At 39.6% G+C, this 23,256-nt stretch overlaps 3 protein-coding genes across 3 annotated transcripts; all 3 read left to right on the top strand.

Moving 5' to 3' along the window:
* The first annotated feature begins 4,316 nt into the window (after nt 1–4,316).
* Nucleotides 4,317–9,779, top strand: sike1 (suppressor of IKBKE 1). The gene is made up of 5 exons (XM_038723484.1): nt 4,317–4,753; nt 5,517–5,622; nt 5,706–5,848; nt 5,962–6,075; nt 8,768–9,779. The coding sequence occupies exons 1-5, from the start codon at nt 4,595–4,597 to the stop codon at nt 8,879–8,881; spliced, it is 636 nt and encodes a 211-aa protein (XP_038579412.1). The 5' UTR covers nt 4,317–4,594; the 3' UTR covers nt 8,882–9,779.
* Nucleotides 9,780–10,107: 328 nt separating this feature from the next.
* micos10 (mitochondrial contact site and cristae organizing system subunit 10) lies at nt 10,108–12,350 on the top strand. Its single transcript, XM_038723485.1, has 4 exons — nt 10,108–10,261; nt 11,434–11,481; nt 11,883–11,989; nt 12,127–12,350. The coding sequence occupies exons 1-4, from the start codon at nt 10,198–10,200 to the stop codon at nt 12,130–12,132; spliced, it is 225 nt and encodes a 74-aa protein (XP_038579413.1). The 5' UTR covers nt 10,108–10,197; the 3' UTR covers nt 12,133–12,350.
* Nucleotides 12,351–14,505: 2,155 nt separating this feature from the next.
* Nucleotides 14,506–21,245, top strand: htr6 (5-hydroxytryptamine (serotonin) receptor 6). Its single transcript, XM_038723700.1, has 3 exons — nt 14,506–15,411; nt 18,335–18,469; nt 20,225–21,245. Exons 1-3 carry the CDS (start codon nt 14,506–14,508, stop codon nt 20,579–20,581), a joined length of 1,398 nt encoding a protein of 465 aa, XP_038579628.1. The 3' UTR covers nt 20,582–21,245.
* Nucleotides 21,246–23,256: the final 2,011 nt, after the last annotated feature.

Below are 23,256 nucleotides of genomic sequence, written 5' to 3' on the forward strand. Positions count from 1 at the left end.
AAAGATTCCAAATTAAGCTTGACTTGTAGTTCATTCAAAATGTTCGGGGTATGAAAATAGAACATCTTTTATATTTAGAGAATTTGAGTGAGGGTATTTTTGAACATTTTTACTACTTACTTATGTAAATCTCTGTGGGTATTAATATGTAGAAACAGACTCAGATTAGAACACTTAAAACATTTCCTGTTAATAAAATAGCTATTTGAGCATTGTGCAGCTTCAGGGGTATCCACTCTGTGTTTTCTTGTTGTTGTTTTGAAAGGGTACATTTAAATTTCTTCTTTAGACCATATATGTTTGACATGTATCCAGATATATCATTTAAAACTCAGATGTTGATTGAAAATTAGCATCCAGTATGTTTGGATGTATGTCTTACTGATTCTAGTAAAAAAAATAAGAACAGAAAAAAGATAGAATATTTCTATATGCATGTTAAAAATAAATGTTCTAATACTGCCTATCAAATAGCGCAACAGAGTATGACAATTTCACTGCAAAATAGTAAGGCAAGTACAGCAGTAGAGAAGATGCTACCTGACGGGGCTGTAATTAACAAGCACCTAGTTAAAATCTGGACATTCTTGTCAACCTGTCATTATTTTACCACTTCATCAGGATTAGACCCCATTCTGGTCATAGCCCTCATGTTGTTTTCTGAAGATATTCAGAACAATGGTCTGTAAACCATCCTAAACTACTCCTAAAGTGAGTATCACTCCTGCAACTTTTCCCCCACATAATTGTTAATATTCTTCTATCAAGCTCCTGTCCTGTGAAATCAGGTCCCAGTTTGGGTTTGGGTTTGGGAGGCAGACACCATATCTGAATTTAAGTGAAGTCTTAAGACTTTCCACTTTGACAAAGCATATTAGGCCTAGATTGGTGGGATTGCGTCCACTGAGCTCCTCTCTCCTCCTGCCATCTACATGTGCATTCTTATCAGGTTTTTTCCCACAGGCCCTGAAAACTGCAGTCATTAAGCCACTCTTAAAAAAGAGCAATCTAGACAGTTCACTAATGAGCAATTATAGACCCACATCAAATCTCCCATTTTTAAGTAAAATCATTGAAAAGGCTGTTTTTCAACAGCTTAGTGCTTTCTTGGCACTAAATAACTGTTTTGATGTCTTCCAGTCAGGTTTTTGACCACACCACAGCACTGAGATGGCTCTTGTTAAGGTCTTCAATGACACCCATTTAAACACTGACAGTGGCAGAATTTCAGTCTTATTGGATCGTATTATTGGATCTCAGTGCTGCATTTGACACGGTCGACCACAATATACATATATAACATATTACTAGACAGACTTGAAAACTGGGTTGGACTTTCTGGCACAGTACTAAACTGGTTTGAATCCTACTTAAAGGACAGAGACTACTCTGTGTCTATAGGTAATCACACATCTGAGCTGACAAAAATGACGTGGAGTTCCCCAAGGCTCCATTCTGGGACCTCTTTTGTTTAACATTTACATGCTTCCACTGGCTCAGATTATGAAAAACAACAAAATATGTTACCATAATTATGCAGATGACACACAGATTTACATAACCATTTCACCAGGGGACTATAATCCCATACAGGCGCTGGTCAACGATTGGATGTGCCAGAATTTATTTATATTAAACAAGGATAAAACTGAAGTTATTGTTTTTGGAGCCAGGGAGGAACAATTGAAAGTCAGTGCTCAACTTCAATCAGTAATGTTAAGAACCACAATCAAGCCAGAAATCTTGGTGTAGTCATGGACTCAGACCTGAATTTGAGGAGCCATATTAAGACAAAGTCAGCCTACTATCACCTGAATAATATATCAAGGATTAAAGGACTTATGTCTCAGTAGGACCTGGAAAAGCTTATCCATGCATTTATCTTCAGTCGACTTGACTACTGTAACAGTGTCCTTACAGGGCTCCCTAAGAAATCCATCAGACATCACTCCAGTTCTGAGGTCTCTACATTGGCTTCCTGTATGTCAAAGAATTGATTTCAAAATCCTGCTGTTAGCTTACAAAGCACTAAATGGTTTAGGGCCAAAATACATTTCTGATCTTCTGCTTCGTTACGAACCATCCAGACCTCTCAGGTCGTCTGGGGCAGGTCTGCTTTCTGTCCCCAGAGTCAAAACTAAACAAGGAGAAGCAGCGTTCAGTTATTATGCTCCATATATTTGGAACAAACTCCCAGATAACTGCAGGTCTGCTGAAACTGTCAGTTCTTTTAAATTAAGACTGAAGACTTTTCTTTTTGCCATTGCTTTTAATTAAATATTTAAGATTTTTCTTTTTATTAATAACTTACACTGCACTGTAACTTCTACTGTCCTGTTTTCTTTTTCTTTGTTTTTAGCTTTTTACCATTGCTTTTAATTAAATATTTACACTGTAACTTTTATTATATTTCCCTGTTGCTTTTATGTTTTATGTAAAGCACTTTGAATTACCTTGTTGTTGAAATGTGCTATACAAATAAATTTGCTTTGCCTTGCCTATTCCGATAATGCATGTTTACTAACTCAACTTCTTCCCTCTGCCGTAGTTTTCTGTTTAGAATCATATCGTAGCCTATAATCTAACGGCTTGAAAAGAATTTGGCCCAATGCCAGCATTACTTATTTTCCGACCCCTGGAGCGCACAGGACTTTCATTTGGGGGGAGACCGGGGGCAATTGTAACAAGGGGCAATTGTAAAATCTCAAATTGCACCAATCAGAAATGAAACAGAAGCATGAAAGTCATCATGCACGCTCTCTGTGGCCATCCCTCTCTGCCTGCTAATTTTTGAGCTATGAAAGGAATTTCTTTCATCTACAGTATTTTTCTCATACTGTCTTAGCCATAAATGTCTATGAATTTAAACGTGTTTTTTGGATGACCATTCTGTTGTCTAACTTTTGATATCTTTGTCAGATATTAGCTTCATTGTTTCTAGCTATGAGGGTAGCTTGTTATGGGGAGTTACAGCTGGGGCCAATCTTAACACTGTGTTACAATTCTAGTCCAAATCTTTGGCCTTTTCATTCTGGGGACCGGGTTCAATTCCTACCAAGAGCCAATTGCATGCTTTCAATATCTTCAATTTCTACAAATGAGAAGTTGTCATAACTTTAAATACTGTAATAATAATCTATCAACATATTTATCAAGAGATATTATTTAAATTTTTGGTTTATAATAGTAGCATAGTATTTAAGCTCAATATAGAAAATAATGGACTATAGACTCTTCTTCAGTTAACATTTATGTATACGAATGACCTATAGCTGACTACTATGTATACTGTGTTATTAAGAGGCCTATACTTAGTGGCGTAGTCCAGAGGTTTAAGTTTTAGCCTCTCAGTTTGGGGATCCATTTGACAGGGAGGATATGAAGGAATTATGTGTGTTGTTACAATTGCCCATATGCTGTTACAATCACCCCTACACGTGGGGTCAGATGTAACATTTCACATCTAGTGTTTGAATCACTATTGTGCCTTTAACATTGCTTTTAAACACATTGGATGACTTTAACAAATAAAACACAGAGACAAGTTACCTCTATAAAACTTTTATCCAATTGGTTCAAGAAGTTTTTGAGTTATGACAAAGAAACCAAAAATTGTTACATTTACCCCGGTCTCCCCCTCTATGTGTTTGATCCCCACATTACTATATTTTTTTCCCTCTTCAACACATTAATTAGGCTATAGAGAGTATTTTTCAAAGCATATACTGTAGTGTGTGCTTCCCGGCATTTGATCCACATCCATCAACCTATGGATGCTTATTTCCATTTCACCAGCATCTCCAGGCACAGGAAATTTCTGCACTTGTCATTCAGTGGATTTCAATTTTACGTTTCCTAATGGCTTTTTCAGATGTGTGTCAAGCAAGCCAGAGACTCTTTTAAATGTCCTTCAGAACTTTTGTTGTACTTGTCAAAGTAAAAGCTCCTAATTCAACATGAAATAGAGCATTGCGGCAAAAAACATTCTCGTGCTTTTATTTTGTAGGCACAATCAATTCTATTCAATTTTTTGGCATGAATGTAAAACTAATGTAAAAATATTGCCAAAGCCACAAATATATTACAAAAGAACAATCACGTGGTTGTGATTATGTGAACTGTTGCTGTTCTGACCATGACAGAGCTATTTCAGCACTGGCCGGCCGCTATCAATGTGACGTTTTATATTTATTTATTTATTTCCGCTATCAGAGTAATCAGGCCACAATCCAGATATTATTGCTGGCAGGCCAGTTTTGGCCCGCGGACCGCATGTTGCCGACCACTGGTTTGATTCGCGGAAGTGACGTCATCGTTTCATGTTTCACACGGAAACGGCAGACTTGACAACAAAACAGAATGATCAGTGTTTTATTTATGTGTACTCTATATTCTGTCTAATGTTGCCTTAAAATACATCCGAAGGTCTGTAATATTTTGCACACGTTGCTATAAAGGCACCGCAGCTGACCCGGCTAACGTTAGATCGCCAACGTCAGCTAACACCGCGAGATATTTTTACCTCGCTTGTGGAGTGAAGGAGGTTAAGTTAACGTTAGCTGGTTGACGTACAGGAGTTGTCAGTCTCTAGTAAATGGCCTGCACTTTAGAAAAAGTGCTGGGCGATGCCCGGACCCTTCTCGAGAGACTGAAAGAGCACGACACGGCCGCCGAGGGACTGATAGAGCAGTCCGGGGTCCTCAGCCAGAGAGTGAATAGCATGAGAGAGGTGGGAAATGCCCTCCCTGACAAGGTAAATTAATCTCAAGGAGAAGCACGGTTACAAAGAGATTTGGAATAAGTGCATGGCTATAACGTTATAAAGCTGAATTGTTTATGGCATATGCACAGGATTAAGTTGAGCTCTAACTTACCCATCAGTTCAGCAAATGTAACCCAAGCTGAATTTACAGCCACACAATTTTGTGTTTCTTATTATCCCAAAATGTTCCCCCTTGAAAACACAGGGAAACATGTAAACCCATACTAAAAACTGAGATTATGATGAAAGTAAGTACTGCTTGATGGGTCGCTTGTTTAGATCGTTACATTTTGAGTAGTCCAGATGTTTTGTAATGACCATTTTTCAATTGCATTAATGCTGAATGGAGTTTGGCATGAGATTCAATAATAGAGATTTAATTGTACATCTTGCATGACACCCCATTCTTGACAATATGTGTTATTCTTTGTTGATATATTTTGCCTGTTGATATGCTTATTTTCTTTTAACACAACAACTAAGAAGTTGGCTAAGTTCAACAAAAGCAACTTGGAAAAGCAACTTATAACAATTAGATGTTCTGAATGTCATGAAGAATTCCTATGGAGCAGATCAATATTTTTGTAATTTACTTTTTGATGCTGAGATTTTAGTAAGTAAATACTTATTATATTAATATAAGCTTGCATTTTTAAAATGGAAATTAATACTTTCCTCTATGTCATGGTTGATTAATAAAACAGAGCAGCAAGTCTTTCTATTTCCACTGCCCTTAACTGGTCTCTTCTCACAGCACATAGAAGACACTTCAGAGATTCAGGAGCTAACCAAATACAAGCCTCATGCCCTTCTGACTCAGGAAAACACTCAAATCAAGGAACTTCAGCGGGAGAATAAAGGTTAAAAACACACACTCTTTTCTCTTGATTGAATGGTTGGTGTTTGATATCTTTGCTAACACTCTTTATGACTGCATCTGCAGAACTATGGTTGTCTCTTGAAGAACACCAGTATGCGTTAGAGTTGATCATGGGTCGGTACCGCAAGCAGATGCTCCAGCTGATGATGGCGAAGAAGGAGCTTGACACCAAACCTGTGCTCAGCCTACACGAGGACCACGCAAAAGTAAACTGGCTGTCTTAACTTTTTCAAATTCTGGGTCATTTGTAGGTTAGGATTGCAAATGGGTGGCCGTACAGTTAACAATGCATTGATTTTTGTTTCTGAATCTTTTCCAGGAAGTGCAGAGCCAGGTGGAGCGGATATGCGAGATGGGCCAGGTGATGAGAAGGGCAGTGCAGGTGGATGATCAACACTACTGTTCTGTTCGAGAGAGGCTCGCTCAACTAGAGGTGAGCACAGTGCTTAAGTAGAGTTAAGAACAACTGTAGATGTTTGCTCAATTTGTGCATGTATCACCCACATAAATATAAAATAAATAAATTGAATAATATCTCTACATTCTGTAGATATACAGTTTTTCACTTACCTCTAGTGATATCTGGTCACAAAGGCAGTTTGGGTTTTATTTGCCCAGGTTTGTGATATTCATCTCTGAGAATTCTACTGCCATCCAATACAATCACGGTGAATGGAATCACATTTATGGCATTTACAGCATTGAAAAATGACAATTACAGGTACCAATTTTCCAGTCATGGAAAACACATGGAAAATGAGAGAAAAAGTAAAATGTCCTGGAAAATATTTCAAATTACTTTAGCTTTATGTTGCGGCAGCATTGTGAACACACCCCTGAGTCATGGCACATGTAGCACAGGTTGGATGACATTATGTCCATGACACTGAATTGCATTATCCTCCAAAGGTAAAGGTAGTTTTTATTAGGTTTATAGATTAATATTTTCTTCTCAAATTGTTTTAAACGGTTGAATAATGTTAAATTGGTTAATGGTTTTAGTTTGTTGTTGGCTAGGAGCAATGTTTGGTATTACTGAGAAAGTTGGATAAGATTGAATTGGAAGTCGGTGTCCAAACAATGAATGGGAGCCCAGCTATATGTGCATCAAACACTTGTTAAATACTAGTATTGATAATAGCACTTTTTTTTACTTTGCTAGCATTGTCGCTTCAAACACAATGCTATGTTACAATAAAATGGACAGTAACATGACGTGAAACTTTTTTAGCTCACAGTGGGTTGTGATTAGCTTTGTTAGTATATGGGGTAACACATGATGTGATAAACTGATTTACACCACGGCTTGGTTTAATTTCCTATTTGGATGCAGACAAAGTGCCTCATGTCTGAAATAGCTTTTTGTACAGTTACACTGCAGTTTGCCTGAGGACCACAGTGATTTTAGAAAGCTATGGTTCAACAGAATGCTGGGATTTGTTAGTAGGCAACATTGTAGGCTATTGTTTGTTCGGTAATTGGTGTTCAGGCAGCAGTGATTAAAATATAAATCATAGGAAAAGCACTTGCCAAGCATAGAACACAAAGGGCTTTCCAAAAGAAACAAATAATACAAAAAGTACAATAGCAGTACTATTAAAAAAAACGATATTAAAACAAGGCCAGAATAATTTGTCATATCTACACTTGTAATAGATGATTTCATAGAGAGGCTATAGCCATAGACTGTACGTCTTTAAAATCAGACCTCCGCAGAGAGGTGTAGTGTATGGCATGTTCCCTGTCTGTCATACCAGCTAGATCATCACTTTAACTGTCCTGGAAAATGATGTCTAGAAAAGAGTGAGAAACCTGTACTATTTCTTCAGTAGTAAATAGTTCCAGTGATAACTGTTCACCAAAGCATCTCTAGATTATCCAGAGTGACAGAAACACTTAGATGCAACTGTTTTTAATTTCTAATTTTTGTTTGCAATTTGCAAATTTGTATGTTAGCACCACAAATGTAATTCTGTTCACCTCAACTGTATTTGGGTGGAGTCAGAAATCCCAGAGACAGATATCTCAACCTGGAGTGATTAAGATGGATGGATTTGGGCTCAGCATTTAACACACTCTCCCCCATGAATCTGATCAGCAAACTCAGCACTCTGGGTTTAAATACAACACTCTGCAACTGGATATTGGACTTGTTCACAAACATACCCCAGTCAGTGCGGAAGGTGGACACACCTCCACTGTAGTGCTCAACACCGGAGCCCCCCAGGGCTGTGCTCAGCCCCCTCCTGTTCACACTGTACACCCACGACTGCATCCCCCGACACGAAGAGAACTCTGTTGTGAAATTTGCGGATGCCACCACCATCATCGGACGGATTTCAAACAATGATGAGACTTCATATCGGGAAGAAATTCATAATCTTGCAGAGTGGTGCTCAGAGAACAACCTACTGCTCAACATCAGCAAAACTAAATGATGGAAGCTCAGAAACGACTGGATTTCTTGAGGAAGCTTAAGAAGGCAAAATTCCCACGCCAAGTTCTTGTCAGCTTTTACAGAGGAGCAACAGAAAGCATCCTGACTGGAAACATCACTAACATGGGATGTGCACGGCCCAGGACCGGAGGGCTCTGCAGCGGGTGATTAAAACTGCTCAGAAGATCATTGGTGCCCATCTCCCGAGCATCAGTGTTATCGGTGAGGTGAGGTGCCTACGCAGAGCCCAAAGGATACTAAAGGACAGCACCCACCCAGCCACAGCCTGTTCACTCTGCTGCCTTCTGGGAAGAGAGATAGAAGTTTCTGCTGCCACACCACCAGACTGCAGAGCAGCTTTTTCCCCAAGCTATCACACTCTTAAACTCTAATTCATCCTCAGCACTGCTCCATTGATCATTGAATATTATTTATTTATGTTGTTTTTATAATTGCTTCTGTATAAATGTATATTGTCTGCTGTGTAGCATAACCTGTTATATTGTGACAATAAAATGTACCTACCTACCTTCCTAAACCAATCTATCTGCATGGTTAGAAACCACTATAATTAACTGAGAAAATTTGTGATTATATCTATTTTGGATGAACTAACCACTTAACTCTCATTATTTGTATGTCTGAACATTTTTTCCTTACATATATATGGTTATTTTGTCTTGTTCAGATTGAGAACAAGGAGCTGCGAGACCTCCTGGCCATCAGCAAGGGCTCTGTAAAGACAGCAAGAGAAGACACCAGCCAGCCAGCAGCAGCAGCAGCACAAGAACAGTCCCCTTAATCGAACAAGTGATCAGAATAGCTTCAGTGTGAACTGTGGTTGGGGCAGCCAGTCCTTCAGGACATGGAGTTGATGATCTCCTTATCTGCGTTCACATTTATTTTATTTTTTACACAACATGGAATGCAGTAAAACCACATTATATTTTTTGTTGTGAATGCCACTTAAACACAACATTCTGGCTATCAGAAGCATTTACCTGCAGCTAGATCTGGATGATTGCTATTGTTGCACATGTACAGCATGTGTATTCACTGAAATGTTGGAGTGATTCCACATAAACTGATTTTTATTTAAGTGTCTTGGTTATCACGGACAAGAATTGAGTGGGAGCTAAGACACAAGTACTGGAGTAAAGGTAGTAATATCAAAGGGGATATATTTTTGTTGTTGACCAAAGATGGGTTATCCTTCATGGACACAGTTTCTACCTCTTTGGTGTCCCTTTGCTGTTACACAATGTGTAAAATGCTACCCAGCTTATATTCTATACTGTTTTTAGAGGTTGTGCTTGATAGTCACTGCCAATGTGATTACTTTTGGCTGTTTCACATAGTTTGCTTGTATATCATTTTCTGAATTCAATACGTTTGTTGGTCGGTATGTAGAATTCATGATTTCCATGTTTAGTTATTTGATTCTGTGTGTTAAACACCAATTTTCTTTATTTAATGGTAATTTTAAAACATACCAGCTTTTTGTGTAATGGATATCAACTGTTTGTTGTCAGAAATTGCATATTGTATATTGTCATCTCAGGAAATCATTGTTAATAAGGTGAACATGCTGTAATGACTTAATGACAGTGTACCGATTTGTGTCAAGCGAAATTTCCTTCAGAAACTTTGAGATACATTTTCAAATAAAATATTCTGCGTCTGCGAATGTTTTTTTCTGCTGTAATATACGTGTTTTCTGTATATTGTTATGTATTTAGGTGAAGTACTATTTGGGCTATTCTGTTCTTTACCACAGGATGGCGCCGATTAGGTTATGGGCAAAATGATTTTGGCATAACCATAGGGGGTATAAAACAAGGTTTGCAAGAATGACGTAATTCTGCGTTAAGTGAACAACCATACACAGATACACAGATTTTCAGTAAGTTTGGGCGTATAAATGCTGCCGCATATACTGTACTGTCTGTGTTGGCAAAATAGAATCAATAAAATAACACTTTAAAGTCTGGAAGCCTAAACTCCTTTGTCACGGCCGTCTCTACGTTTAAATCGTAATACCTACATTTCCGACAGGACCTGAAAGCAGCACCGGGACTACATTTGACACTTCTAGCCTGACACAAGCTAAGGTTCAGCATGTCTGAGAAGGAGCTGGGGAAAAAGTGGGACCGGTGCCTGGCAGACAGTGCCATTAAACTCGGTAAATATCCAAATGTATTTCGTGTATAACGACATTGTAATGTCCCGAATAAGGATAAAATAAGAAACAGTTTTTATTGAAGTCCACAGCTGTCATTGACTGGGCGAGAGGCTAACTAACGCTAGCTAAGTTTAGCTATAAAGGGCTTGTAAAGGACATCTTAACCACTAGTCCGATATCTGTTATTAATTGTGATAGGTAAATATAGAGACAAGTCTGTAGTTCAAGAATGCAACCATCAGCACCTTTTCCCTAACGTTACTAGATTTTAACTTAACGTTAAGTGTTAACGATACTGTTAATTTCACTCGTCAATCCATACATAACGTTACGTGAACGTACATCTTTGCTAGGACATTAATCAAGATGTTTCCTGAATTCGGCATACATACATAACACCAACAAACATTTATTGTCATATCATGTAAACTTTCCATTTTCGTGGCTTACAGCCCCGAAATCTTCTAGAACAAACATAGGCTAATAAGTTGTTAGTTTAGCAACGTTAGCTAAATAGAAATGCTGGCGGGGAGCAGGGTGGAGTTGAGTTTAACGTTACCGAAATAAGGTATTTCTCGATGAATCATTAGTATTATAGACCAGTGGATCATTTAATATCTCATAACAAGTCTTCAGCCATGTACTTAATGCTAATAAGCAAAACACCCTAAAACTGTCGATGTTTGAATGAAGTTTGGTGCGATGTAACGTTAACTGACACTGCGTCAGCTGAAGGATCTGGCCCACTTCGTTTTAAGGAGGCTGTGTATAAACACATTACAGGTGGTGTTTAAAAAAATGAAAGGGAAATTACACCACATTTATTAATCAATTTCAGAGACAAATAAGGGAATAATTTTACCCTCCCTCCACCCCACTGTATGAATGAGAGTACAAGTTTAAATTTAGAGTTTATTGTCGTATATATTAGAACCTAATGCATTACAAAGCAACAAAGCTTGTGCTGTGGCTACATGACAAATACAGAATACAAAATACAGTACCTAATATAAATGTACATAAGTCTGAGACAGTATGAGAAAGCATATGCACACAATGAATTAATAAAGGTGAAGCAAAAGCTATATAATTTAATCAATTAAAATCAATTAAAGGTACATTGCCATCCAAGTCATACTGTGGCTGTTTTTTATTTTCCCTCCCTTTTTCAGGTACTGGGCTGGGGTTAGGCATCGTGTTTTCTGTTCTGTTCTTCAAACGTAAGTAGTTTTAATGGATTGTTGCTGTACTGCATCTTGAACCTTTAATTTAGCACACAGGTCCTTGACAAGAGGAGCAGAGCTAGCGAGTGATGTTCTGTAACTACTGCAGCGAAACACCTTTTCTTTTACGCAGTAAAAGTCTCGTGTGTTTTTAGTCAATCAGCAGTCTTATCTAACTGAACACATAATTTATGGTATTTAGAGAGTATTAAGTGCTTTTGTTGTAAGAGGAGCACTAACAATACCCATCCTCATAAGCATGTGAATTTTAAGTACAGAAAAGAAAAACAAAGTATCACAAAAGCGTGAAAAGGATTTTACATGCCATCTCTTGTATGTTTTTTTAATAACACTGTGAAGTGCTTCTTTGTGTGATAAAGTACCTGTTTCATTTGTAGGGCACACCTGGCCGATTTCATTCGGTTCAGGAGCGGGACTTGGCATGGCGTATGCCAACTGTCAGAATGACCTGAGGTCACATTATTTGCAGCATAGAAGCGAAAAGGTTTGTTTGTGCAATAAAACACATTTGGACTGTAAAACAACTTACGGAAATTATTCCTTATCTTTAACCCAGAATAACAACCCTGTGTCATTGTTTATGTAAATCATTATGTAACTGATTTCTAATTTCTTTAACAGGAGTAGTAGCTGCCAGTCATCGAGGGACTGTCGTTTATTTTATTTTTTTGGAGTATGTTCTTTTTGTTTTGTTGTCTGTGGGAGAGTCACCATTTGCACTGTTCTGCAGTTAGATCCTTGTCTCCCTGTCGAACGACCCATCCCTACTTTGACTCTGTATCATTTGTATGTGCCTGATCAGGACAGTCTGTGTTTATTTAATAAAATATTCATAACAACAGAAATGATGCCCTGGTGATTCATTTTTCCTCAGATGCTTTATAATGAATGAAATTGAATTAATAAAAGGTAACTTAATTAATTATATCAGCTAGATGATACACACGCCAAGCAGTAATGGTGATGCTTGAAGGCATAATAGGAGTCAAGTGTTAAGCAGGCTTGACGAGGGCTTTCAGTTAATATCTGAATGTAAGTGGGAGTGATTTTCTTAACTGTGTCGTGGAGGAAGGTGGTGACAGCAATGCAAACGCTGCCCCATAAGGTGGTGGGCTTGGTGTGGGTGAGAGGGGGTCAGAAGGTTGACAGCTGCTGATGTGATATGGCTGCTGATGACAGGGTGTAGTGATGGAGGAGATTAGTTAGTTTTGAGGGGGCATGAAATTTGAGAGCTTTGCATATTATGTTTAGTATTCAACAAAGCTATTGAAATGCTGGAGTGCACATGGCTTTACCGGATGAAAGCTTTTGTTTTATGTTATTTAGTTTTCAAGTACTTCGATTGGGAAGTGAATAATTATCTTTGTCATGTCATCTCGTTGTCTGGATTGAGAATAATGTAGGAGCAAAGTGAAGTTACTATTGTTTGCTGATAGTTGTTAGAACAGGGAATGTGACATTATTCACCAATGGTAAATGAATGAGTCACAGAAAAATGTTATTGTTTTAAAACACTTGAGTCACAAAGAAAGCAATTAGGCTAATAGAAAGTCAAAGCCTTACAAATGTATGTACATGTAGTACAATTATAAAATGTGAAAGAATTGATTGCATAAGTATTCATGTCCTTTAATTTGTCTAAATAATGACTGGTGCAGCTATTTTGGTTCAGAAGGAGTGGTCGACCGATAGCTGTATATCAATATGAAAACAAAGACATAAATATGTCAAAAAAAGCATGAAGCAAATTCCTAATAAATCAAGGAGACAAGGATATTGAATTGGGTAGGATACAACATTTCCAAGGTAGAGTAAAAAAGCTGAATTATATCCTGTAGGATTCAGTCTTTTAAATCATTAAAACATGAAAAAGGTCAGAGAGGGGGAGTCATGGGAGGGGGTTATTTTTGTAGAAAGATCAGACCTTGGTAATGCTGCTCTTAAAAAAAAGAAAAAACCTGAAAGATGACTCCTCAAATAAATCTGACTCCATGTCTATGAATTGTACACATTCCATGAAAACAGAAAGCAGGTAGAATAAACAATCGTTTTGCAAATAGACCTAACTTGGAAGCTGTCACATAAAATCTTACAAAAATGCTTATAATAGTTGTACCTCAGTAGTTAAAGACACCATGACCAAACATGGAAAAAGACCACCCACACCAGTTCCTATGATGTAGAATTAGCATTTCTTGGCTGTGATTGTGCATGGTTATGCATTAACAGCTCAATGCTTTGACACGCTCCTTCTCAGTAGCTGTGCGCTGTGACTGGGAGGCACGCTGGAGTGGCCGACACAGGGATTAACAGGAGCGAGGGATATAAAGGTAGCGTTACCAGGACCGTGATACCTGTAGAGCACTTATGAACAGAGCCTCGCTTCCAAGTAACAGCCACACAATTTTGTGTTGGTTTCTGCTCCCCAATGCTGTTTCCCAGAATAAAAGGATTTGTGAATTGCAGCAGAGCTCCAGCTCAGCAAAGGACCTTCGGAAGCTGTTCTCCTTGTTCTCTTCATCTTCAGTAGTTCCTCTCACACATCTCTCGTATGTCTAGTCGAGCTTATCTCTCTGCGTGCCCTCCTCCAGTGACATGCTGCTTCGAAACCCTCTGTCAGCCATCGGATGGCTCATTCTGGCTCTTAGCTGTGGATAAGGCAGGGACATGCTGGTCAGGATGGAGAGATGAGTGAAACAGTGTTGGTGATTTTGATAACTATACTGGTTGGGTGCGGTGGAAGAAAGCCCAAGGCACGTGGATGTATTCCTGCCAAAAGGACGAAGATATATTTACCGATGGAGAACAGTCTGGTTAGCCTGGACATGGAGAGGGTTCGATGGCTTCTCAACACAAGACCTCAGTGGCTTCTTTTTATTCAACAACGTCCCTAAAGTGAGTTTTGGCTGCAAGAGAGAACTGGTTAAGGTCTGTAACACTTAATAGTGCCTGAAGAGGAATCTTGAGGAGCTGGTTCATTGATTGTTGCCAACCAGCACCATGGCTGACTCTCACTTGTCAGGTTCTGCAGGAAGCTACAACAGCAGCTTTCCCACCGCCAGTGCGTGGAACATCACTGGCAGCGGCCCATGGTTGTTGGCCTTCATGCTGACTGTCATCATCCTAATGACAGTCTGTGGCAACATGTTGCTTATTGCTTTGGTGTTTGCCCATCGCTCTTTGCGTTGCACCTCGAACTGCTTTCTAGTTTCTCTGTTCCTGTCTGACCTAATGGTGGCACTGGTGGTCATGCCCCCAGCCATGCTCAATGTGTTGTGTGGGTCCTGGGTGCTGTGGCCTGCCTTCTGCCCGATTTGGCTTTGCTTTGACGTCATGTGCTGCAGTGCGTCCATTCTCAACCTGTGTGTGATCAGCCTGGACCGTTACCTCTTCATCATCTCACCGCTGCGCTACAAGCAGAGGATGACCCCACCTCGGGCGTTGCTCCTTGTAGGAGCAGCTTGGGTATTGGCAGCATTGACCTCCTTCTTGCCTATTGAGATGAAATGGCACAGCTTGGGCCATGGGAGTGGACATTCATCGGTCAGCAGTAGCAACAACAGCTCTTACTCTGACACATTGTACCCAACGTCCTACTTTCAGCTGTCACCATCAGGAGGCCTTTCCTTCCAGTGCCGCCTGCGGGTCACCCTGCCCTTTGCCCTGGTGGCATCTGTACTCACATTCTTTTTGCCCTCCAGCGCCATTTGTTTCACATACTGTCGGATCCTTCTGGCAGCGCGGAGGCAGGCAAAGAGGGTCGCGGCACTGAGCCACCCACCACACCCACATCCCTCTCTTGGGGAACCTTCCAGGCCTCCTTCACCTGGGATTGCAGCAGGGCAAGCTCAGCCGGACGGAGATGACTGCAGTCACCAGGAGGCGCCTGTGTCACAAAATGTACCGGTAAGGAAGACAGACCAAACAGTAGAATTTATACTGTTGAAATCCAGTACCAATTTCAATTAAGGCCACTGTGTGCTTCAAACCTTAAAAAAACCTTAAGGAATGCTGTTTGATAGCTGGTTTTTAACTAAATTTTTTACTTTTCGAGACCTAAGTCTAGACACACTTGATTGTCCCGATATGCTTAGTTATAAAAGTACTTTGGAGTTTATCTAGTTTGGAAGTATCTTTGCCCAACAGTTTTGTGTTTTATTAAACTACTTTGTATCCAACATAGCAGAGACCACCAATAAACCCCGACTGATAAAGCAATATATATACACCTTTTGAATGCAAGACCTTAACTTGTAGTAAAGTATTTTCACCATGTGGCATTAGTACTTAAAGGTTCAGTGTGTAAGATTAAGTGGCATCTAGCAGTGAGGTTGCAAATTGCACCCAACTGTCTAGTCTTCCTCTTTAGTGGTTTTAGCTACAAAATAATGTGCATGAATGTTTTCTGCAGCAGTGCTTTATTTTAAGTTGAATTGAGAGCTTCAACTTTCTTTCTAAAAATTCTGAATGACATTAAAGAGAGTTTGAAGCCTGCTTGACACACCTCTGAAAGAGCCATCAGTAAACGTGATTCTCCTAAATGTCCTCTTCCTGGAGATGCGTCCGTATAGGTTGAGGGATGTGGATCAAACACCCGAAAGCACACACTGCAGGACATGCTTTATTGCAAGCATGTGAATGTATGAAGCATGTATGAAGACTCTTCCAACACGTGATCGAACAAATAACCTTCGAGGTGAGAGTCTTAGGCGCTACAGAAAAAGTAGTTCAATGCAAAACTTATTTGCCGACCCCTGATGTCTAATATTACTTCTTCTTCTTCTTCGACTATAATGAACCTAGAGACGAGCATCTACACGGGAGGAATTCTACAAGAAGAAGAAGAATGTAGTGATGAAACGCGCTCCGTAGAGTTGTTGTAGAAAGTTGTAGATGATGTATATATGTAAAAATTTCTCATTCTAAGGTAATAAAAACATTACAGTTTATTATGTAAGGTCTTTATACACTACTGAAAATATAGTCATGGATATTATATAGCATTTCTGTCAATAAATGCTCTGAAATATTACACACTGAACCTCCACCACTGGAGAACAAAGATAGAAACCAATTACAAGAATGTTGCACAAATATGTGCTCATGTTCTTTACCAGCTGTCTGCAAGGACAGGGAGATATAGACCTTCTTTTACTTTTTATGAATTTAAATTGTGATCATTGTCAAGCTGTCAAATAAGTCAGAAGAGAAATAACACTGCAGCTAGTATATCATGTGGAGCTGAAACACTTTCAGTGAAAGGGAAGTGTAAATCCTGCCTAGAAATCTTACAGAGAAAAGTACAGCCAGTGTGTCAGATGTGCTACCCCTGTTATCGAGGATCAAGCCACATAGTCTGTCACTTTTTCCTGCTGTAAAACCACACAAACAGAACAGAACAGTCAGTCCTAAAGTAGCCTAATTCTTGAAAAATAATTAATGAATTGTAACCCCATAACATTTATGTTTCATTCCGATTAAGTAGCTTTAAAATCATCACTCTTTCATTAATCATAAATATATATTCCGTATGATTGTTTCAGCTCTTTATTGAAGCCAAGCAACATTGGCACTAACTGTAATATTCAAACCTTTTATCGCTGCACCATTCTATCAAATGGAAACATTCTAGATGTGGTGTGCATATTTCCCCAAACAGTTTCTTTAGGAATTTTACGATCTCCACTAAAATTTTAAATCAAATTCTGTGGGTTTCAATAATGTCCAGCTGCACAGCTTGAGTTTGTGATGACTGGTCAATGAAGTTTAAGGTACCATAATTCTTTGCCATAAAAATTCTTGAGGCATGAATAAACTAAAATAAAAAATAAAAAAATCAGGACATTAAATATTTGTATCTGATCAATATTTTAAAGAAATTTTGGGAAATGTGCTTTCGTACTGAGAATTAGATGAATGATGATTGGGTTACCCTAGCATAGACTGCAAGCAGGGAGCAACAGCTGTGGCGGCTGTGGCTCAGGCGGTAGAGTAGGTTGCTTTGTTATATCGGTGAAGGTCGGCAGTTCAAACCCCAGCTCCTTCAGGCTGCATGTCCAAGTATCCTTGGGCAAGATACTGAACCCCAAATTGCCTCTGGCTGTTCCGCCAGTGTGTGAATGATAGTTTCTTTTTGAGCACTTAGGCTCAGTGAGTGAATGCAGTGTAAAAGCGCTTTGAGTGGTCGAAAAGACTAGAAAGGTGCTATACAGAGCATTTATCTTGCTCTGTCCAAAAGTAAAAAAAATTGTCACCGCCGCCTCTAAACCTCACAAATTAACTCACTATATGTTTATATATCGTACGTTTAACCATAACGCCCCATAAAACTTAATAATAATTATTACACTCAAGTTGGTTTATAGATTAAAAAAAAGGTAGGCCTATAATCTGATAAACAGTAAGCTCTGGAGGTGCTGGTAAGTGGATTTCTGTTTGTCTCAACAGAACTACACTGGATGTTTCTCCCTTTTTCAGGTCTCTGCTAAACTATACTACTGCTAGCCCCACTTTTATATTTAGAGTACAAATGAGAGTGGTATCAATCTTAAGTATATTTCCAACATAAGCAACAATTGCTTTAATTTAATTCATTAACTTGATAAAACAAATCTGGACATCTTTAATCAAACCAGTAATTAAATGCATAAAGGAACTAAAAGTTAATTACAATAATGGTGTGGCTTGTCCAGGCCATAAAGAGGTACCCAGAGCAGCTTTTTCAAAATACCAATGTCAAGGGAGATTTACATTGGATTTATAATTCTAGGATTAACTGTTTTCTATTTATATTCTACTGTATATTTCTATTATTCTCTACTGTCCACAGGCGTCAGTGAACAGTGAGCGTCGTCTGGCTCACAGGCAGGGTCGGAGGGCTGTGAAGGCCACTCTGACATTGGGAGTCCTCCTGGGACTCTTCTTCAGCGCTTGGCTACCCTTTTTCATCACCAACATGGCTCAGGTCAGTAGAGGGACCAGACACTGACTCGACCACAGATATGAAAAAGAAACTTAGCTAATGAAAATAAGCAAAATACAGATAACATGACATAGGCTAGCGTCCTAGCGTCCATCTGATACGTCAAAAAAATCTTGGATGTGAGATACATGATCAGATGAGCTGGAAGGGAAGAGTAGCTTCAATCTATCCAGGTGGCCTTCACCAATATGCACATGCGAGTGTTGTTTCTTCACTATAAAGATTTCCCTCACCATTTAAACATTCTGTGGTTGTTTTTGGAATAGATCTCATATATTAAAGTGATTCAGAGGTTGTATTTTGTCAATTTCCTCACAAATTTAAATGTGTGGGGGGCCTTGAAACAGTGTGAAATATAGAAGAAAAGAAAAAAAACACTTGGATACTGGTCTATTTTTGTATTGACCAGCCTTGGCGTCACAGCCTTGCCAAGCTATCCAACGAGGAAATAGATTGGCATTTCAGCTTTGTGTCGCTGACTCATTCCAAAACCCAGAAAACAACACACCAGAATACCATTCGTAATTGGTATTCTTTCTCTTTAAGTTGTTTATTTTGATTTGATTAGACTGAGCACACACACTCATTACTCAGCAAACAAACAATGGTAGCCATGAAAAATCTCAGCGAGATTAAATGAATGTCAAAAAACAGCTTAATCTAAATTGGTAATGACACTTGTCCTGTTTTTCAAGCTTTCAATGATCCAGTCATTTTGATTTCCCATCTGTGCCCTCTCGCTTCTCCCCTGCATAACATAGAGCACAGAGACTTGACTGTGTCTGCGCTCTCCTTCCTTTTCACACTCAATGTGGTGTGTGAAACGCCCCCCTCCTTTCTGTCCTATTCCCACCGCCTCCCTGTCTCATCTTGATAGTATTGGAAGCTCTCCTCTAACAGCTGTCTCCTCCTTCACTCTCCTTCTCTAAATCTAGTGGTTATGTTCAAGATCAGTGTTTTCAACAGCCAGATACAAATGTATTTGCAAATTCTATTCAGGGCATATTAGATCTTCCATTAAAAAAAGAGTGATGGACAGCTTATGTAATTAGTGAGAAAAGAAATCTGTCTGCTTCTTTTTGATTGTTACACGACTCAGCTACTTAAAATCTACTGAAGTCATAGACGTCTTGAATGCCCAAAGGCAGAGAATATAAGTAAACAAAAAAATTTGCAAAAAGAAATAAATACAAACATTGCCAAGAATTATACATAAATGAAATGTTGCACAACATATAGCGGTTATTAATTAATATATATTTATTTCAGAGCTGTACAGTAAATTAACTTCAGCTTTTTGATGATTTCCCGACTCAGCTACTTGAAATGGGCCCAAAAGGGACACAGAAACTAAATAGAATGTGGAAAAGTGTGCAATAAGTTGTAAATAAATAAATGTGTTCAATTAGCTAAAAGTAAATAAATATAAATATTGTATTGTAAATTCTGTATTTATTTATTCTCAGTTTGCCGTGTTCTACTTCCTTTAAAACCAGCAGCAGGAATTCTTTGACCACCTGCTTGTCCACATGTATGTTCACCCTCATGCAAGAATACAAACAAAACAGGGACCCTCTTGTAAATACACTGCTCCATAGCAGTACTTCGGGTAAAAACTCTTTACGGTGCCTTTAAGATGATATTTCTCTGTATTTATTTAATGTATTGATGTTTTTCCTCATTTATTATCTGATTCATACCTTAATGCCTGCAATACTTTTCACCGTCTTCGTTCAGGCAGTCTGTGAGTGCATCCCCCTCGCGCTCTTTGACGCCATCACCTGGCTGGGCTACTGCAACAGCACAATGAACCCCATCATCTACCCACTGTTCATGAGAGACTTCAAGCGAGCTCTGGGGAAGCTCTTGCCTTGCTGTTCCTCGCGGTCAACCAGAAGACCCTCACCAGTGCTCTCCCTCTCTCTCCGCAACTCAGGAGAGCCTAACATCGCCAGCAACCCCCCCTCTCCCCTGGCCTCTGACCCCACCCACCCCCCTGCCACTGCCACAGATGCTGTCAACCTGCTGGATGCCGAGCATGCTGGCATCGAGTTGCCTCTTCTTCTGCCCAATCAGGTGGACACCCTGGACTGAATAGCAATTATTGGAAATCAAGTCAGCTAATATGTTATGTCGGGTATATGGTGGAAAAGTGATTCAAGGTGAGAATTGAGACTCATTACATTTCCATGAGTCTAGGCCTAACAGAAATAAAACAAATAATCCACTTTAAAATGAATTCTTTATAGTCACAGTAAGTAATTCAGTAAGCTAATCTTGAATTGTGTTTTTCTTTCCAATTATGAAATATCAGAATCAGAATGAGGTTTACTGCCAGGTACATTTTCACATTTTACGAGGAATTTGCCTTGGTACATATTGGTGCTTAACAGAACATAAATATAGAAATATAAATATAGAAAGAGTAGAGAGATCAAAAATGTACAAGAAACCAAAATAATACAATAATGCTATAATACTAATGGAAAAAAAGAATGCAATAAATATGCATGAAAGTCAGTGTTGTTGAGGAGGCCACTGCAGTCGGAAACAAAGCGTTCTTGTGCCGCAAGGTTTTGGTCCTGATGGACCACAGCCTCCTGCCGGAGGAAACAGGGTTTCTGGGGTGGGAGGGTTCAGCCACAATCTTTCCTGCCATAGGTGTCATTTACATTAGGGGCGCTTGGGACATGTCCCCACCACTTTTTGAAAGCACTTGCTAAAGGTTTTCTGAAAATTAGCTTGCAACAGGAAATGTTGAATAACAAATTCTATGAGAAAGGTTTACTTGCACAACATGAAATGCAATGTAAATATAGAAGAAACAGATCTGCCTTGTACAAAACAAAAGTAACTTAGGCTAAAAAACAAGCTACTGATTAATGCATTATGTTTGATAATATTTTTATAGCCTATTCTGAATTGCCACCAGCCACATGAATTTTGTTTCCCTTCATATAAATAAAGACATTTCGACCATAAGCTGGTGCAGAAAATGTCTCTAGAATGCAGGACATTCAGAGTTTAATGCTCAAAATCTTGTTGTCTTGTTCTCGTGACTCCAATATTGTGCATTATCATGTGTTGTGGACTAAGTGTTTGGTCACACCCATAATCTGAACCCTTAAATGTCCCCACCACTTTTTGACACAAAGTGACAGCCCTTGTTTCTTGGAGGCGTACAGGTCTTGTGGCCTACATGTCTTTGGCAGGTTGAACTTCTTCAGCTGCCGCAGGAAGTACATCCACTGATGGGCTTTTTTGATGAGGGAGGAGATGTTCAGCTCCCACTTGAGGTCCATGATGGTGGCCAGGAAGTGGAATGACCCCACAGTGTTGACTGTGGAGTCGCCCAGTATGATGGGGTGGGTGGGGTGGGGCTCTTTCTATAATCCATGATCATCTCCACTGTCCAGGTGCTGGAGGATGAAGTGAAGGGCCATGTTTACTGCATCGTCTACAGATCTGTTGGCTCTGCTTTGAAGCAGGCTGGCACATGGTATGTCTCCAGTGAGGTGTTAAAGATGCCTGTGACACTGAAGACAGCTGATCAGCACAGTGCTTCTGGGGTGGAGGGGGAGACAGAGTTCGGCCCAGCTGCTTTGCAGGGTATCTGCCACCTGAACAGTCTGTTGACATCTGCAGGATAGTGAGAGAGGGGGAGGAGGGGGAAGATGAGATGGTGGACTGTGGTCGATCGGTGGGGTGACCAGGGTGGTGTCAGGTCTGTCCCATTGTCTTTCGAAGCAACAGTAAAACTGGTTCAACTCGTTGGCCAGGCGAGTCGTGGAGTGGAGTGATTTAGGTTTACAGTTGGTGATCAAGCAGAGAACTGGTGTAGTCTGAGTTTAGCAATCTCGCACCGCCTTGACTCTTTAAATCTCCTTAAACCTTTTCCAGCCTTAGCTGTGAGGCAGGGTTTGTCACTGTTATCTTAATGGTTATAATATGTTAACTCACCCTGGTGCGTGATGGTGCACAGCTGTCTACACAGAAACTGATGTACGATGTTACAGCCTCTGTAAACTCATCCAGACTGTTGGTGGCAGTCCTGAAAACATCCCAGTCAGTACAGTGCAAATATGGTTGAAGAAACTGACAAAAAATTTTGGGTTAAGACTACCTGTAATTGTCAGTGCCAGTATACAATGTAACTAAACTCTAGAGTGAGCAGTGCTTCACACTGGTATGGGTATAATAAAGCAGTGGTCGGCACCAGCAATAATATCTGGCCCGTGGACAGATTGCTTTGATAACAGAAAAAAATGTGAGATACAAAAAAAGCGGCTGGTGCTGAAACAGATCTCATCATTACAGCAACAGTTACTCACATAAGTGATTGTGCCTCCAAAATAATAGCACGAGAATGTTTTTTGCAGCAATGCTTCATGTTGAGTTTACTGAGAGCTTTTACGTTGAAAAGTTCTGAAGGACATTCGAAAGACTCTCTGGCTTACTTGACAAACCTCTGAAAAAGCAGTCAGTAAACCTGTGATTGGATTCCCCTGAACTTCCTCAGGGAAATGAAAATAAGCATCCATAGGTTTATGAATGCGGATCAAACGCTAGGACGCACACACACTGCGGCACATGCTTTATCGTGAGTTATTTCCAAAAGTGTCCTTATAATCAATCTGTTTAACAAGGGAGAAAAAACTGAGCTAAACGTGCATGCAAGTACACCAGGATTTGAAATAATTTGACTATGCTCTGTCTGCCATGTTACGGCTGGAAATAAATTTGGCCCGATGCCAGACTTAATAGAGAAT

Source organism: Micropterus salmoides, unplaced genomic scaffold (genome assembly GCF_014851395.1).
Source record: "Micropterus salmoides isolate LMB-PRFRI ecotype aquatic unplaced genomic scaffold, ASM1485139v1 Ms_hic_scaffold_16, whole genome shotgun sequence".
Lineage (NCBI taxonomy): Eukaryota > Metazoa > Chordata > Actinopteri > Centrarchiformes > Centrarchidae > Micropterus > Micropterus salmoides.